The 18,159-nt window shown below is 37.0% G+C and overlaps 1 protein-coding gene across 1 annotated transcript in view; it reads left to right on the top strand.

Moving 5' to 3' along the window:
* KDM5A (lysine demethylase 5A) overlaps positions 1-18,159 on the top strand; it is a 107,673-nt gene that overhangs the window by 75,589 nt on the left and 13,925 nt on the right. Inside the window, 5 exon segments of the mRNA XM_021001451.2 lie at positions 4,982-5,533; positions 6,609-6,752; positions 12,966-13,125; positions 14,895-15,115; positions 16,407-16,817. Of these exon segments, the coding sequence (XP_020857110.1) occupies positions 4,982-5,533; positions 6,609-6,752; positions 12,966-13,125; positions 14,895-15,115; positions 16,407-16,817 (1,488 nt within the window).

Genomic DNA, 18,159 nt, shown 5'->3' with positions numbered 1-18,159 from the left:
CATTGCTTCACATATGGTGGTTTCTTTGAAAACATCCCTTTTATCATCCAATTAGGAATATACTTGAGGGTGGGGATCTTGTTTTATGTTACTTATTTATCTCTCATACTGCTTAACACAGCATAGTAGGAACTCAATATATTTGATTATCTAGGTTACAGAAAAAGGAAACTATTCTTTTCATTGTTTTGTTCCTTATTTTATAATTTAATTTTTTTTTCCAATGAGGCAGTTGGGGTTAAGTGACTTGCCCAGAGTCACACAGCTAGGAAGTATTATGTGTCTGAGGCCCAATTTGAACTCAGGTCCTCCTGACTCCAGGACTGATGCTTTATCCACTGCTCCACCTAGCTGCCCCTATAATTTAATTTTTTTATTTTGAACTTTAACACTAAAAAGGAGCATTACATAGTACAACACAAAAATATATAACCGTAAATCTCCATTTCATACTGCTTATTTTTTAGAATTAAAAAGTTCCATGTGTTGTTATAATAAATCCCATATGTTACTTTCAGAATTCTCCTTCCTATTTGTGCTTCCTTCTGTTCTCTTGTTTTGCATTTAAAAATGTTTCAGTGACCTTTTTGTTACTGCTGTTGTTAACTCTTCCCTCTTCCCCTCCTAGTTAACAACCTTGAGAATTAAAAAACAAAACAAAACAGCAAAACCTCATAGCAAGTAAATGTAGTCAAACAAAACTATCCACACTGTGGCCATATCAAAAAATATATATCTCTTTCTCCACTTTGACATCATCACCTCTCTGCCAGGAGAACATACTTCATTGTAGGTGCTTTGGAGACACAGTTGTTAATGATAGTATTCTGTCACATTTGTATACCATAATATGTTTAGCCATTTGACTGACAATTGATGAACTCCACTTCGATTTCCAGTTCTTTGTCACCTTGAAAAGAGATGCTGTAAATAGTTTTGTGCATCTGTAGAATTTGTTTTGATTAGGGCTAATCTCTCTCATAATCTACTCTCCCTTATTCCTTTTTCTCTTCTTCCTTCCCATTTCCCTGTTTTAAGTGAAATGTATTTCCATACCCATTTGTGTTTTTCGGTCTTTCTGCCTTTAACCAGTTGAGTATGAGGTTCAATTATTACCCAGTTCTCCCACTTCTTCCTCCATGTTTATATGGACATCCTGATCATGTGAGATAAATTTCCTTCTCCTCTTCCCCCCGCCCCTCTCCACAAAAAAAGTGTGTTTTTCTTTCATACTCTTTTCATTCTTTTTTTTTTTTGGCATAGCATTGGGTCTAAGTGACTTGCACAGGGTCACACAGCTATAAGTGTCAAGTATCTGGTCTAAGACTGGATTTGAACTCAGGTCCTCCTGATTCGAGGGCCAGTGCTCTATCTACTGTGCCACCTAGTTCCCCCCCCAAGTCTTTTTTTATAGATCATAAAGACATAAAAGAACCACTCTTAGGCATTTTGGCATCTTCATATGACTTTTGTTGATGATAGTGTTCATAATGAATACATGTGTTATCTTTCTATATTATAGTATAAGCAGTTTCTTCTTGTTTAGTCCTTTATGATTGTTTCTTATGTTTAGCTTTTCATGTTTCTCTTGACTCCTATGTCTGCATTTCAAAGTTTCTATGAATCTCTGGTCTTTTAATCAACAGTGCTTGGAAGTCCTATTTCATTAAAGGTCCATTTCCCCCACCCTATATGATTATACTCAGTTTTGCTGGCTAAGTTTTCTTGGCTATAAGCCGGTATCTTTTGCCTTGTCAGGGATCATATCCCAAGATCTCCTGTCCTTTATGTAGTGGCTGCTAAATTTTGTGTAATTCTGATTTTGAGTCCTCGGTACTTGAATTCTTTTTTTATGGCTGTTTGCAGTTATTTTTTCTTTAACTTGGAAGCTTTGGATTTGAACTGTAATGTTTCTGGCAGTTTCATTTTGGTTTTTTCTTCAGGAGGTGACTGATGGGTTCTTTTTATCTTTACTTTAGATCTGGGCAGTTTTCTGTTGTGGTTTCTTGAAATATCGTGTCCAGGCTTTTTTTTTGGGGGGAGGGAGGAGGCACAAGGGGGAGACATGTATTTCAGGTACAGTGATTCTTAATTTTGTCTATTCTTGATCAGTTTTTGAAGTTAGGGTTTTTTTTTTTTTTGGTATGTGATACCTTATATTTTCTTCTGTTTTTTTCAGTGTTTTGACTTTGTCTTACTATTTCTCATTGCCTCATGGAGTCATTGGTTTCTTTTTGGTCCATTCTAATTTTTAAGGAGTTTATTGCATGGGCAAGCTTTTGTATTTCTCATGCCAAGCTGTTAATTCTCTTTCCAGTTTTTTCTTCTATAGCTTTTATTTCTTTTCCAAACTTTTCCTCTAGAACTATCATAAAAACATTTATAACTTTTTTTAAAACTCTTAAGTTTTATCTCTTCTAGGGATTCTAGTTAAATTTTTGCCCACTCTGTTTTTCTTTGAAGCTTTTCTTAGATGTTTTTGAGTCTTTCTCTTCTGGGTTTATGTCTTGAGTGTCCCTGTCACCATAATACCTTTTTTATATCCTCATTCTTCCAGCCTGCCTCCTGACTTTGAACTTGATGTTAGGGCAGGCTTTTCACCTTCCAGAGGGAATGTCTGGGCTGGTCCTGCTACTGTTTTCTCAGGGTATTGTGTGTTGTTTTATTTTGATCTCAGCAATAGCTTAGGCTGGGGACCTGCAAGATATCAGTGCTCCTAAAGTAGTCTAATCCAAGGCAAAGTCTGATCATTTGCTGCCTAGTCTGAGTTCTGCAAGTTCTTGACCTAGATTTGGGGCTGATATACATGCTGGTGGGCTTGCTTCTTTTGGTGTTTCAGAACTTCTGGACCCAGCCACTGTCAGCTAGCTAGGAAGCTCTGCTCTAGTTCATATTCTAGGTTTCCCTTTGGGCTGGAATTCTTGCCCTGCTCTGAAGCTATATAAGCTGCAGAATGGTCTAGGAGCTGGAACTGGGACCCTGCACTATACTTGGGAACCCTTGAAAGAGAGGAAGGTTTAGTAGAAAAGAAAAATGATTTCAGTTTTGGATGTGTTGAATTTAAGATGTTTACAGGACATCCAGTTTGAGAGGTCTAATAAGCAAAAGGAGATACAGGACTGAAAGCCAGCAGGGAGGTTAGTGCTGAAAAAGTAGATTTGAGAATCATAACCATAGAGGTGATAATTGAATCCATGGAAACTTTTGGGATAACCAAGTGAAGTAGCATAGATGGAAAAAACAGATGGCCAGAGCCACAGAGGATATCCACTATTAGTGGGTATAACCTGGATAAAGATTCAGCAAAGTAGACTGAGAAAGTAGTCAGATTGGTAGCAAGCAAACTAGGATAGAGTAGTGTCACAAAAACCTAGAGAGAAGAGAGCACCAAGGAGAGTAGGCTGATCAGAAGTATCAAATGTTGCAGAGAAGTCAAGAAGGATGAGGATTTGAAAAAGACCAATAGGTCTGGCAATTAAGAGATCATTTGGAGAGATCAGTTTCTGTTGAATGATAAGATTGGGAGCAATACTTTAGATTGTTAAGAGAGTGAGAGGAAGGGAAGTGAAGGTATTGATTGTAATGGCTTTCTCAAGGAGTTTTGCTAGAAAGAGAAGACATGAGATGATAGTTCATGGGGATGGATGAATAGTGAGGGATTTTTGAGGATAAAGGAGACATGTATTTGTAGGCAGTAGGAGAGTAGCCAGTCGACAGAGATGGAAGATAAGCACGAGAGGAATGATAAAAGGGACAATCTGCTGGGGATGCAGGACAGAATGGAATCGTGTATGCTTGTAGAGGGTTTTGTTCTGGCAAGAATGGCTTTCTCTTCATGTGAGACTACGGTGAGGGAGGTGATAATGGCAAAAGGCGTCTAGGTGATATGAGATGAGGAGGATGGGAAAAGAGGAAGCTCTTGGTAAATGACCTCAATTTTTTTCAGGAATATATGAGGCAATGTTCTCAGCTGAGAAAGTAGTGGGAAGGGAGTTTGGGGAAGTTGAGAAGGGATGATTTTTTTTCAGTTTCTTTCTAATGGTTGCCTCCTTAGTTTCTAGGTTTTTTTGCTTTGCTTTTCTGTTTCCCACTTCAGGATTAGGAAGTTTATTTTGCTTGGTATTATTCCCTCTTTAGTATTATCTTCTCTTGGGGAACCTCCATGTGCTCTCCTCTTGAGTTTGCTATATTTCTATACTCTTTATGTGTGCATGCACATGCATATGTGTGTTCATCCCTCCCTTCATTTCAGAGAAGAATAAGATTCATTTGATGGCTGCTTTCACCAACATCTTCCTCCACATTTGTGTATTGTCACATACTGAAACTATCCTTTTTTTAAGTTTTCTAAAATCTTCCTGATAAAAGTAATAAGCTAGAAATGTATTCAAAAGGAAAATATATTTGAGATTATATTCAATAGAAGGGAATTATATGCGCTAGGTATTCTGCTAAGCACTTTACGAAAATTATTTCATTTGATCCTTACAACAACCCTGTGAGGAAGGTGCCATTATTATTAACCTTATTTTACAGTTGAGGAAACTGAGGTAGACAGAGATTAAGTGATTTACCCAGTGCCGCACAGCTAGTAAGGGTCTGAGGCTGGATTTGAACTCTAATCTCCCTGACTGTGGGCATAGTACTCTATCCATTGTTTTATGAAACACAGATTCCAGTTTTGGAAAAATAGTTGTAATTGGTCAGGTTTGGTCATGCTACTTTCTGTAGAAATTGAAGGATGTTACTGGATTTACTTTTTAGACCCTCATCAAGGGGAGCTTAAACCATTTTTCAATGATATCATGTTAGTCATCAGAGATGGATGAAACTCTCCCTAATTTATAGATTTTGAAATGATTTTAATGGAATGATGACTAGACTTCTCTGAGGCTAAAAATGGGGCTTTAAGTTCAACCTTGCTGTGTCTCCTGTGTATTATGATGATTCCCTTTTTCAGTAAAATGTTTATGTTGCACAGGTGGCAGTATTCAAAGATCGGGAGCAGAAAGAAATTGAAGCCATGCATTCCCTCAGGGCAGCTAATTTAGCTAAGATCACCATGGTGGATCGGATTGAAGATGTGAAATTCTGTATTTGCCGCAAGACAGCAAGTGGGTTTATGCTTCAGTGTGAGCTCTGCAAAGACTGGTTCCATAGCAGCTGTGTACCCCTTCCCAAAACAAGCTCCCAGAAAAAGGGATCCAGCTGGCAGGCCAAAGAAGTCAAATTTTTGTGCCCTCTCTGTATGCGCTCCCGAAGGCCCCGCCTAGAGACCATCCTGTCTCTCCTAGTATCCCTGCAGAAGTTGCCTGTGCGACTGCCTGAAGGAGAGGCCCTCCAATGCCTGACGGAACGTGCCATGAGTTGGCAAGACAGAGCAAGGCAGGCACTGGCCACAGATGAACTGTCATCTGCTCTGGCCAAACTTTCTGTGTTAAGCCAGCGTATGGTGGAGCAGGCTGCCCGAGAGAAAACTGAAAAGATTATCAGTGCAGAACTCCAGAAAGCAGCAGCCAACCCTGACTTACAGGTAAATATAATATGTTCATCCTTTTTCTGAATTGAAATGATGGCATTCATCTCTGTGTCAGTGGTAAATTAAGTCTGAAATGTAATATTTTTATTCTACCATCTAGCCTAGAGAGGAAGCAGTGATTTGTTAATTACTACAAAGTAATTATGGAATCATCTCTCTGCTTGCCAAGATCAATGGTTTGAATCCACCCAAGCTAGATTTTACAAAAAGCAGATGACTGGTCAGTGAGTCAATAATTCAGTTACCCATGTCACCAAGACCCTTTTAGTGGTCAGTACAACTATACCTATGACTTAAGACATATTGGTTGCTTTAACTAACAAAGTGGGATTAGTCTCATGACACAGAAGCATGAATCTTTAACAGATATTACTCAGAGGGTTGTATGGGATAGTAGGTAGAGTTCTGGCTCATGAAGAAGACTGGTTCAAAACCTACCTCTGATGCATACTGGGCAAGGCAGTGACTCTCTCAGTGCTGATAGGCAACTTTATAGACTATAAATTACAAAGTTGATGCTGACATACATCGGTAGATAGGTGTTTCAGAGAAAGAGGAAGGGATCGGGGGAAGTAGGGGAGAGAGAGAGATTGTTATTTTACGGCAGGACAAAATGTAAAAGTTTAGTTTATATTTAGTTCACCTACCTTCTCTTCCCATGTGTATCAGGAGGTAATTTGGTTAGTGACCGCTACGTGAATAGTAATCAAAGAAAGATTTTGTTACAGAATTATTTCCTGGAGAAATCTGTAACAATGCAAGTACAATATTTGTACTTTGGACTATAAAACTAAAACTATTTCCGTATTGTCGAATTAAAGGATTCTAAGTGTAATTTTGAGAGTTGAAATAGCTTTATGCAGAGTTCTTTATAATAATATTCATTCTAGTGAGATTTTATCATATAGATTTCTTTCATGGATAGCTTGGCATTATAATCACAAACACAGTATGTAATCACTAGCAATTGAAGCCGTCCCTAAGTTATTCCCTCGGCCCTAAATATAGTTTATTTCCATGTATATGTTCACAAGTTTTCTTTCTTCATCCTGGCATTGTTTATACTTAGGGACATCTCCCTGGTTTCCAGCAGTCTGCTTTTAATCGGGTGGTAAGCAGTGTGTCATCCTCCCCTCGACAAACCATGGACTATGATGATGAAGAGACAGATTCTGATGAAGATATTCGGGAGACATATGGCTATGATATGAAGGTAATTAAATAGAATGGTCATATTGAACATGGATACCAACTAGACATATTAAATAGTCTAAAGACATTGATAGGTAAGGGTGAAAAATTATTTTCTCAGCTGAGTCTACCCCACAATTATAATGGAAAAGATGTTTTATATTCTGTGTTTTGTTTAAAGTCATGCTGTCTTTTTTTAAATCTCAATTTTTAAAGTTACTTATACTTGATGTTTAGAAACTCTGGGGAAAGCACGTGTTTTAGTTCCTTAAAACTTCTGTGATATCAGTTTACCACTATTTTGTCTTAGGATTAGGAGATCTTGTCCAGTTTGTTTGAACCTCTTATTCAGATCCTGTTTTCATGATGCAAGTTACATGTTATTTCAAAGATAGGTAATATGTAGTCCCATAGTAAGGATATATGGAAGATAAATATTATTTCAATGACTATATTGACATCAATATACTTATTTTTATACTTACACCATATTAGTGGTAAGAGGGTCCTTTTAGAATGTCAGCATTATACTGAATTGTATTCCATTATTCGTTAATGTAAGTTGCCTAGTTTTTCAGCTTTTTAGCTAGCAGTGGCATCTATTCCTGAAAAGAAAAATTTGCTGGGTCAGAATGAGCCCTGTTTCACAATTGCGCACCTAATCAGAATGCTGTTGCTTTTGTAGTTGGGAGGCTCCTGCCAAAGAACTACCAAACTTTTTTTTTTTTGTTAAACTCTCTCTTGTTTTCCTTGCAGAACAGGTGGGTACCACTCAGTCTTAAGAATGTGAATTCCGTCTGCAGTAAAACTCTCAAAATGTAAAATTAAAACCATCATATACCCTTATAAATATGTCTGCTAGAAAATAATTTTCATGAGGTAAACCTGAATTCTAATTCTTCATGAAAGAACCTTCAGTTGTATGGATTATAAGATCCTTCAAAAAGGTTGGATTTATAGTGTAACTATGAATAAATCTGAACACCATGATCACAGAAATCAAGACTAATGATAGGACCTATTCCCAGGCCATTCCATTTCATTTGATTGCTCAAACTTGTACTAATAACAGCATGCCATTAAAGGAATTACTCTGACTCATAATCTAGATGTCTGAGAGAGTGACTTTTTAGTAAACTGTCAGGTTCTGGTTTGGTGTCTACTGCTTTCTTGGACTGCCCAGGATATCTGTCCACCTTACTTTTAGCTGACAGCGACACACATAATGAACAGATTAGAGGTTAATGTAACCCCTAAATGGTATAGGACTTCACAAACTGTAGTATATATTTTGGGAATAGAATGTTACTTGCTGGAAATCAAAGACCTTTTCTGCTGCATATTGTGAAAACCAGCAAATTCTGGAAGGGAGTTAATGTAGTGGTTGGCACATACTAAGCCCTTAATAAGAGCTTTTTCATTCACTCACTAATATGCCAGTTCAACAGCATTCAGAGAAAAAAAAGCTGACATCTAGACCAAACCTGATAAAGATCCTTTAGTACTGGAGCCAAAGGGGTCATACTTGGCATTGTGTAATGTTCTATAACAGTTAAACAGCTATCACCAGCTGTGATGCAGAGTGGCTAGACACTCTATATGTGATGAAGTTTGCTTGAAAGCAGTTCAGTAAGCTGAAAAGGCAAACCTTAGTTGGTCATTGTGTGACTCTGATGCTACAGATCAGTTTTGGCTCAGCTGAGCTATGGATCAATTGGCTTGTCTCAGTTTTGATTTAGGGATGTGTTGGATTAGATAATCTGATTAGATAATTAGATAAACTGCTAACTTGGAGATTTTATGATTCTTGGATAGGATCTCTTGTGTGCTGGGTGGTGTCACTGTGCTGAATTTCCTTCCTGGTTTTTGGGAGGAAGGTTTCAAAAAGTCTCCAGTTGTGTTTGATTGAGTTAGCAGTACTTCTGAGGGTTAAGCATATTGGCAGAATAGTGACAAGAATCCTAGAGCTTCAAGATTAATTTTATTTTGATTCTGGCATCCCTGAGCTCTTTATTATTCTGATCCCATTAGGCATTTGCCAATTGAGTGAGCACTTGTTATGTAGTAAAGGTTTCATTTGATTGTTCTTCACTTTGGAACATTTGGCTATAAAACTGAAGCCATGCCATCAAGCTGGTGATTTTTTCCTTTGTTGTTATAATTTCTAGATCATAATGATTTGAGTTTAGTATCTTCCCTAAAGGAAAGGGGATTGTATTCATTTGAGAAAAAGGTTGGAGTAGTTTGTGCAGAAACAGAATTCTGACCACAACTGTCATGCCATTTTTCAAATTGCCCAGTTAATGGTATTTTCTATAAGTGTCTTGTTTCACTTCCCTTCCCATTAACTTCATGTAGGAAGAGAGGGACAATAATGCTCTATTTGTTGGAACTGTGAATTACTTTAACCATTTTGTAAAGTAATTTGAAATTATATAGAGAAACTGCCATAAATGCTCATGGCCCATAGATTGCATTGCTAGGCATATGCCCTAAGGTATATGACAGATGACAAAAAGAAAGGCTCTATCCCAATACACCAAAATAGTTATAGGAGTACTTTTTGTAATAGCAAAACTCACAAATGTTCATGAATATTACTTTGCTGTAAGAAAGAGTGAATATGATGAATACAGAGATGCATGGGAAGGACCTCAGTGAACTGATGCAAGGTGAAGTCAGCAGATCCTGGAAAACAGTTTACACAATGACTATTACATTGTAAATGCAAAAACCTACCACAAAACAACTAACTGAATTCTGTGAAATTATGGTAACTAAGCATGGCCCCAAGGAAGATAGATGAGAAAGCTCATTCCTCACTTCTTGTAAGAAGTAGAGGATTATAATGTGAAATGCTACAGATAAGGCTAGACTTTTCTCAGTGGCTTTAGTTCAGCCATTTTTTTTCTTTTTTGTTCTTTGTTATAACAAGTGGCTTTCTGGGAATAGAAAAGGGAGGAAGTACAGTGAGAAATGTAAATGATGTAAAAATAAAAGATATCAATAAAATTTTATTTAAAAAAACTTTAAAGGACCTTAACTTATGCTCATAGGCACCTTTTGATGACTCAGAAATGATTGGAAGGAGTGAGTTCAGTGATTCCTTGTTTACCACAATGTGTAACTTAGCAAAATTTGGTTTCTTGAGTATAGTCCTGATGGATATAGTGATATGTTGACTTCTTTGTTGCTTCAGCCTTCTTCCATTGTCATTGGAGCATTCTCCTTGAAAGTGTGCATTCCTTAATGATGCTTCTGTCCACGTATTTAGAGGTATCTCATTTTTGGACATTTTGCTGACCCTTTATTCTAACTGCCCTGGCCATATAATCATAAGCATGTTTCAAATGCTCATATGTACAGAGTGATTGATTAGGAATAGGATCAATAACAAATAGCACCACAACAAAGTCCTAGGAGGTGGCACTGACTGCTCACCTCAATAGAAGGCATATCCTTAATATGGAGGCTCTTTTATGTTTATCCTTCCCGCTGAGCACCTCGGAGTGTTCTTAAGAATTGTTTGAGGATAATAAACTTTCAGGATATTAGTTCCAACTGAGTCTGTAACTCCACTTAGTATTAAATCAGTTGGTGTGGAAGATCCTTAAGTCTGTGTGTGTGTGATATGCCTTTCTTTTTAAAAAATATATTTCCAGTATTATGACCTTGACAAGTTATCTACAGATGAACATTTCTATATACAAAGAACAATAAAAAGGATTGTATATGAAACCGTAAGCAGTTATCTTTGTTGTCCCCTTTTAGGTTTTATTCTACTCTCTAATATGCATTCTTTTATGTATTTCATCAGTGCTCTTTTTTTTTTTGGTGTGCATCACCATTATTCTGCCTCGCTTAACCCCAAGACTACTCTTTCCTCAATATAAGCTCTCTCTCTTTTTTTTATAATTAATTTACTTTTAGTTTTCAGCATTCACTTCCATAAGATTTTGAGTTTTAAATTTTCTCTCCCTTCTTCTCCTCCCCCCTCCCCAAGACAGCTTGTAGCCAGATATAGGCTCTACTTATACGTGCGTATTAAACGTATTTTCACATTAGTCATAATGTAAAGGGAATTAGAACCAATGAGAGGAACCATGAGAAAGAAGAAACAAAACAAAACAACGAAAGAAAAGGAGAGCATATAGTGCACTTCCATCTACTCAGACTCCTAAGTTCTGAATGTGGATAGCATCTTCCATTGTGAGTCTTTTGGAGCTGTCTTAGGTCCTTGCATGGCTGAGAAGATAAGCTGTGCCTTGTTACAAAGAAATAAAATCAAGCAAAACAAATCAGTGTTGTGCTGGTTGCGTGTCAGATTGGTTTGTGTGCTACACGCCGTACCAGCTGTCATTACTTCTGTCCAGAGATGGTAAGTGCACTTCATCATCGTTCTTCTGGAGTCGTGACTGCTCGCTGTCTTGGCCCGAGTTCGTGAGGCTTTGAAAGCTATTGTCCTTTGCAGTGTTGAGGTCAGTATGTAAATTGTTTCTCTGGGGCTGATCACTTCGCTCCCCATCAGTCCATACAGTTTCCCCCAAGTTTCTCTGAATTTGTCCTTTTCATGACATTTTATGGGACAATAATGTTCTGTTATATTAATGTATCACAATTTGTTCAGCCTTTCTCCAGTTATTGGGCACCCTAATTTGTTTGCAGTTCTTTCCTAAAACGAAAGGTATTGCTGTAAATATTTTTGTACGATTGGGTCCTTTTCCTGTGTCTTAGATCATTTAGGGATATAAGCCTAATAGAAGCTTAGAGGGCAGCTAGGTGGCACTGTGGATAGAACCTGGGGCCTGGAGTCAGGAAGACCTGAGTTACAATCCAGGCTAAGACACCTACGAGCTGTGTGGTCCTGGGTAAGTCACTTAACCTCTTTGTCTCAGTTTCCTCAACTGTAAAATGCAGTAGTAAGCACCTATTTCACAGGGTTGTTATGAGGATCAAATGAGATAATTTATATTTGTAAAATGCTTAGCACACTGCCTGATCCAGAGCAGGTGCTATATAAATACTTTTCCCCTTCCACTCTCAGGGTTATTACTGGATCAAGTTACAAAGTGCTTCCTTAAATGGATGGACCACTTAACAGGGCCCGCCAATAGTGCATCAGCATTTATAACATGGCTTTCACATTGATAAAATTTGGTCTTTTAATTACCTTTGTCTGTCTTACCGTCTTTATATAGGATTGACTGAAATTGTCTTCCCTCAGAAGAGTATTGTTTTTTTAACTTACACATTTCTGTTAAACTCTCCACCACCTTCATTTTCATCATTCTTTTTTGGTCCTTGTCCTTTCAGTTTGAAAGTTTAGCAGAAAATCCCACCACATGAATGGGAATGCAATGAGTAAAACCCAAATCAAAGAAGAGAGAATATATTCCAGTCGCTGATAAGAAGCTCCTAGAATATAAGATAGGAGTTGTGAGTTCTCCCTTGTTTGATGTTTTGTAAGTTAGATTCTCATATGGGGAGGATCCTTGTTTCTCTTGTTTCTAGGTTTTTAATTAGTGGTATTAACTGGAGACATCGTTTTCCAGAATCACCTTTAAAGCCTTTTCTCACCAGTACTTTTTTTCTATAACTAGTTATGACTTCTAAAAGAGTTTCCAGGCATGTTCAATTTGAGATTATTCAAGATAACTTGAACTCTCTCTCTCATTCATCACATTGTAGACTATAACTTGATTGGTGCAAAGTGTATGACTTCAGGGTTTTTTAAATTAGAGCTAAATTTTATGTGACTTTGATATTAACAGGTAGATTCTATGCTAAGAGCCACTGGAAAGCCTCTGAAAATAGCAGAACAATCCTTTTCTCTGTGAATTCTCCATCTTCCCCCACCCCAAGAATTTATATCTAGAATTTTTCTTCCTATTTTAAATGAAGCCATTTCTTTTTAAGTTCTGCAATCTCTTTATCTGTTACAGAAGTAGCAACAATATTGTTTTGTAAGATGTGGAAATCAGTATTCCTAATTGTAATTTACTACTGGATCTTTTGTATAAATTTATGAAGAAGCTTTGTTGTTTTTTTACTTAATACCATACAGCTTGCCATTCATTGTCCAGGAATGTTTATTTTTCAGTGTGCTACACAAAGCTGTAAATTTGATGTTTTCTACAGGAAGCTACAGCCCTGAAATCTTCCTTTAGCCATAATTTAGCCAAAAGCCAAATTCACTTACTGTATAATGATAACACTGTTTTGGTTTCTTCCTTAGGACACTGCCAGTGTAAAGTCTTCTAGTAGCTTGGAACCCAATCTCTTTTGTGATGAAGAGATCCCCATCAAATCTGAGGAGGTGGTGACACATATGTGGACAGCACCATCATTCTGTGCTGAACATGCCTATTCGTCTGCTTCAAAGAGTTGTTCTCAAGGTATTACTCCTCTGTTTATATATGTGGGGTGGAGATGAGCCTAAAGCCAAAAAGAGAAAGACATTGTGTTGATTACAGTTGATCAAAATTTTGCCATATAAATTGTCATGTGATTGCAGATCGATGTACTAACTGTAATTTCTAGTCAAAACCGCTACCTTGAATCATTGGGAAATGGTAGTACATATCACTTGAATGTAGTGAAAGATGATCTAAAAGTTTCAATTATAATTCCTAGTGTTATAGAATTTTTTAGAATAAGTCTAACTGCCCTCTGTATCTATTTATTTATTTATTTATTCGTTCATTCATTCATTTATTTACTTATTTATCTATCTATATCTATCTATCTATCTATCTATCTATTTATTTATTTATTTATTTTTAGTGAGGCAACTGGAGTTAAGTGAGTTGCACAGAGTCACACAGCTAGGAACTATTATGTGTCTATGGTTGGATTTGAACTCGGGTCCTCCTGACTCCAGGGCTGATGCTGTATGCACTGCGCCACCTAGCTGCCCCTCACTGCCCTCTTTTAAAAGATAGAGTTTAACTCTCACATCTCCTGCCTCCATCCTTTGTGCCAGAGCCTTCTTTTTTCTTTCTGTCTAAACATTCTTAGTTTCTTCATTTCTTTATAAGACAGTTTCTAGATCTCTTCACTGTCCTAGTTGCTTTGAACGTTTTCCAGTTTGTTAATTCTCTTGTTTAAAATATGCCATTCAGAACTCAGCGCTATTCTGAACATTTTCTGGTCAGTGTAGAACTCAGTGAGACCATGATCTCCCTTGATATGAATAATTCTGCGTCCCAAATATATGTATATTTTGTATGTATACACACACACACATATACATATACACATATATACATACATATTTATATATGTATGTATATATATTTTAAACAACCACATCAGTGAGCTGGTAATGCTGGCTTATTGAGCTTTGGGTCAATTAAAACCTTCATATCTTTTTCACATAAACTGCTATTCTTATGGAATTTTTTAAACCTAAGTTTAGAGCTTTACATTTCATCTTGTTAAATTTAATCATTGGGATTGTGTGATAAAGTACTTGAAGGAAGGGAGCAGCTAGATGGTGCAGTGGATAGAGCACTGGCCCTGGAGTCAAGAGGACCTGAGTTCAAATCCTGCCTCAGATACGTAACACTTACTAACTGTGTGACCCTGGGCAAGTCACTTAGCCCCATTGCCTAGCCAAAAAAAAAAAGAAAAGAAAAAGAAAGTAGTACCCAATAATAATTTGCTTCCTAGTCTTTAATGTATACTTATGAAAATGGTTTACTGTGTTCTTGACTTGGAATTGTAGCATTCTGAACCTTAGACACACCCCAATGAGATGTAAAGTGAGTTTTATATCTCTGTAGTGAAATCTAGAGTAGATCACACACATTTTTATCCCTTCATTCAGAGGATGAGTACTTTGCTTTGAAGCATAACTACATCCCTAATATGGTGAGAGCAAAACTATATTAAGAAATTTCTGTATTTGTTTGTGGAAAAAGAAATAGTTTCAAAATCCTGAGGATCTTTTTATAATCATTTTTGTATAGAAGGAACTTTGGATACAGGGTATTGGAGCAAGGGTAATTTTATATATTTCATATTTTATTTTTACATTAATCCATAATGATATATTTGTAGTTACCAGGATTAAGACTTCCACTGCACAAAATTTCTTTGTCATAAATATTATAGTTTCTCATGCTTTTTCTTTCTTTTTAACTCATTGTCTCTGCTTGCAAAGGTTCTAGTACTCCAAGGAAACAACCTAGAAAGAGTCCTTTGGTGCCCCGAAGTTTGGAGTCTCCAGTGTTGGAGTTATCAGCTGGCGCCAAAGCTCAATTAGAGGAACTTATGATGGTTGGTGATCTCTTAGAGGTATCTCTGGATGAGACTCAACACATCTGGCGGATATTACAGGCCACACATCCACCCTCTGAGGACAGATTCCTGCATGTCATGGAGGTACAGATTTAAAACTTACTTTTAGATGATAACACTCCCATTAATACTGAGTATTGCCAGTGGACCTAAAGCCATAATAACTAACATTGGTGTGGCACTTGAAGGTTTGCAAAGTGCTTTACATATATTTTAATAATCTCCTTTAAACTTCACAGCATCCTTATACAGTGCAGGTGTTAAAGGTATTACAATTCTCATTTTGCAAATGATGACACTAAGGCTTAAAGAGACTTAAGTGACTTGCCCTTGGCTATTAAGTGTCAGAAGAGGAATATGAACTTGTCTTCCTGACTCAAGTCTGACACTTAGTATACCACATTACCAAGCTTTGCTAAGAGTAACTGTTAGAAGGCATAAAACATAAGTAGAGGGAGTGGTGAAATGAAGTAGTAACATATGTAGGAGAAAAGGCAAGATTGAAGGTAATGGGAAGAGAGAGAAAGAACAGAGAAACTTTTATCAGGAGTGGAACATTGCAGCTGCCATTCTTTGGAAACTATGCTATAACTTTTGTGTGTGTATATATCTATATCTATATATATATATATATATATATATATATATATCTATATATATAGCTTAGAAATTGGGCCTACATAGCCCTTAAATTAGGTCCAATCCAGTTTTCAAGTTCCTTTCATTAGTTTTTCAAAACTTCGCTCTGTAAGTATTACTTTACTATCCCAAATTTCCTTTATGTACCTTCTTAAATGATTATTAATCTTATTTCATGTTTTCCCCGATTTTGCCTGCTTTTCATTCATTTATTCTATTGGTCTATAGTTTTCTTTTTAGCTATATCTTTGGACAGTTTAGGGATCGATATCATATTTGCCCCATAGAGGGAATTAGTTAGCCTACATATCTTGTTGTGTAATTTGGAGTTACTTCTTTAAGTTTTTTTGAATTTGCTTGTGAATCCATTTGGGCTCATCTTTTTTCTTTTTAAAAGTTTTTAATTTCTTTCCTTTAGGAAGCCTAAAAACTTGGAAAGAGGCATGTTTTATTGTTTAGTTATTGCTAATTTTCTTTTGTCTTTTTGTATTTTGCCAGGCAGTGGGGTTAAGTGACTTTCCCAGGGTCACACAGCTAGTGAGTGTCAAGTGTCTGAGGTCAGAATTGAACTCAGGGCACTCCAGTGCCAGTGCTTTATTGACTGTGCCACCTAGCCGTCCCTAGTTCTTGTCAATTTTTATTCACAATTCCTGATTGCTTTTTTTATTGTTCCACATTGTGGAAATATTTTAAAGCTCCTGATTTTCATGAAATTTCTAATTTTATCTCCCTAAAGGATGACAGTATGGAAGAAAAACCATTGCGAATAAAAGGAAAGGACTCTTCTGAGAAGAAGCGGAAGCGGAAGCTGGAAAAAGTTGAGCAGCTCTTTGGAGAAGGGAAGCAGAGGTCCAAGGACCTAAAGAAACTGGACAAACCAAAGAAGAAGAAGTTGAAGATGAGTGTAGACAAGTCAAAGGAGCTGAACAAATTGGCCAAGAAACTGGCAAAGGAAGAGGAAAGGAAGAAAAAGAGGGAGAAGGCTGCTGCAGCCAAGGTCGAACTTGTGAAGGAAAATACTGAGAAGAAGAGGGAGAAGAAGGTGCTGGACATCCCTTCGAAGTATGACTGGTCAGGAGCGGAGGAGTCAGATGATGAGAATGCAGTGTGTGCAGCACAGAATTGCCAGAGGCCTTGTAAGGACAAGGTAAATCCTAGCTCATCCCTACCTGAGCCAGATGTCAGAGAGGAAGAAGGATTTTGACTTCCAGAGGCTAAGAGCTTATGAGAGTATAGATGTAACGTGACAGTCTGTTCTTGGTGCAGCCCAAATTGGCCTTTGAAATAATTTGCTTTCTGCATTTTTTATAAACCCTGGTAAATCATGAGGCACCTAGGCCGCTGGGATAACATCCCCTAAAAGAGTCTTTCACTCATTAAAATAAAACAAAACTAGAATGCATTGATGAACATAGTAAGGCAGATGTAAGTAGCAGCAATACAACTGTTAGCATGCAACATGTTTTACTTCATAATTCATCATGAATGTAGCTTTAATTACAAAGCCAATTAAATTTACTCTTAACATTCAGAATTTTAAAAAAGTCTTTAGCATAAAGGCTTCTATAACAAATCTAACCGTTCCTCCCTTTGTTCCGTTCTGTGTTGTCTGTCTTCAGCAAGTATTTATGTCTTTTTTTCCTTCTTTATAGTTGTCATAAATGTGTGTGCTGCTATTTTGTTACTGTGTTTTTTACGTTGTACATCTTTATATTTCTCATGATTGTTCACAGGATTATAAATCTAGAGCTGGAGCCACCTAATCCAACCCCCTCATTTTACAGATGAGGAAACCCAGAGAGGTTAAAGTAACTTGCCCCCAGTCACAAAGGATCAGAGGTGGGATTTGAACCAAGGTCTTATGAGTCTAGAGCCAGCATTATTTCCACTATACCATGTTGACCCCTTGGCTGTTGTTTTCAATTGCAGTGTATTATTTCCTTACATTAATTTAGTATAATTTGTTTAGTCACTCCCAAATTATACATTTAGGATTGTAGGGTCATAGAATTTAGAGCTGGAAGGAACCTTAGAGATCACTGAATGCAACCACTTAATTGACAAATGAGGAAATTGAGAACCAGAAAGGTAAGTTAACTTTCCCAAGCCACTTAGGTAGACAGTAGCAGGACCAAGATTCAACCTCAGGTTCTTGGACCTCAAATCCAGTGCTCATTCCAGTTTGTCATACTGTAGGTTGTTTTCTGGTGTTTTTAAAGGTACAAATGATACTATTATAAATATCTTTGAATAAGCTAGCTTAGCTTTTTTCCTTTTTGCTAATACTCTTATGGCATAGGTATAATAATAGGATTGTTGAATCAAAAGTTATGATATAAACTAAGAAATACATTTAGGAAAATGGAAGTTTTAGTGCTCTATCAGATTACTTTCCAAAAAGATTCTAGCAATATGCATCACATATATGCATCAAACCTTGCTTGTTAATAGTTAGTTTTTGAAAAGTAGAATGGACTACCTTGGGGGTA

Source organism: Phascolarctos cinereus, unplaced genomic scaffold, assembly GCF_003287225.1.
Source record: "Phascolarctos cinereus isolate Bilbo 61053 unplaced genomic scaffold, phaCin_HiC Scaffold_1;HRSCAF=81, whole genome shotgun sequence".
Taxonomy (NCBI): domain Eukaryota; kingdom Metazoa; phylum Chordata; class Mammalia; order Diprotodontia; family Phascolarctidae; genus Phascolarctos; species Phascolarctos cinereus.
The sequence above is the reverse complement of the archived record's forward strand: the minus strand, read 5'-3'. Positions and strand labels throughout refer to the sequence as shown.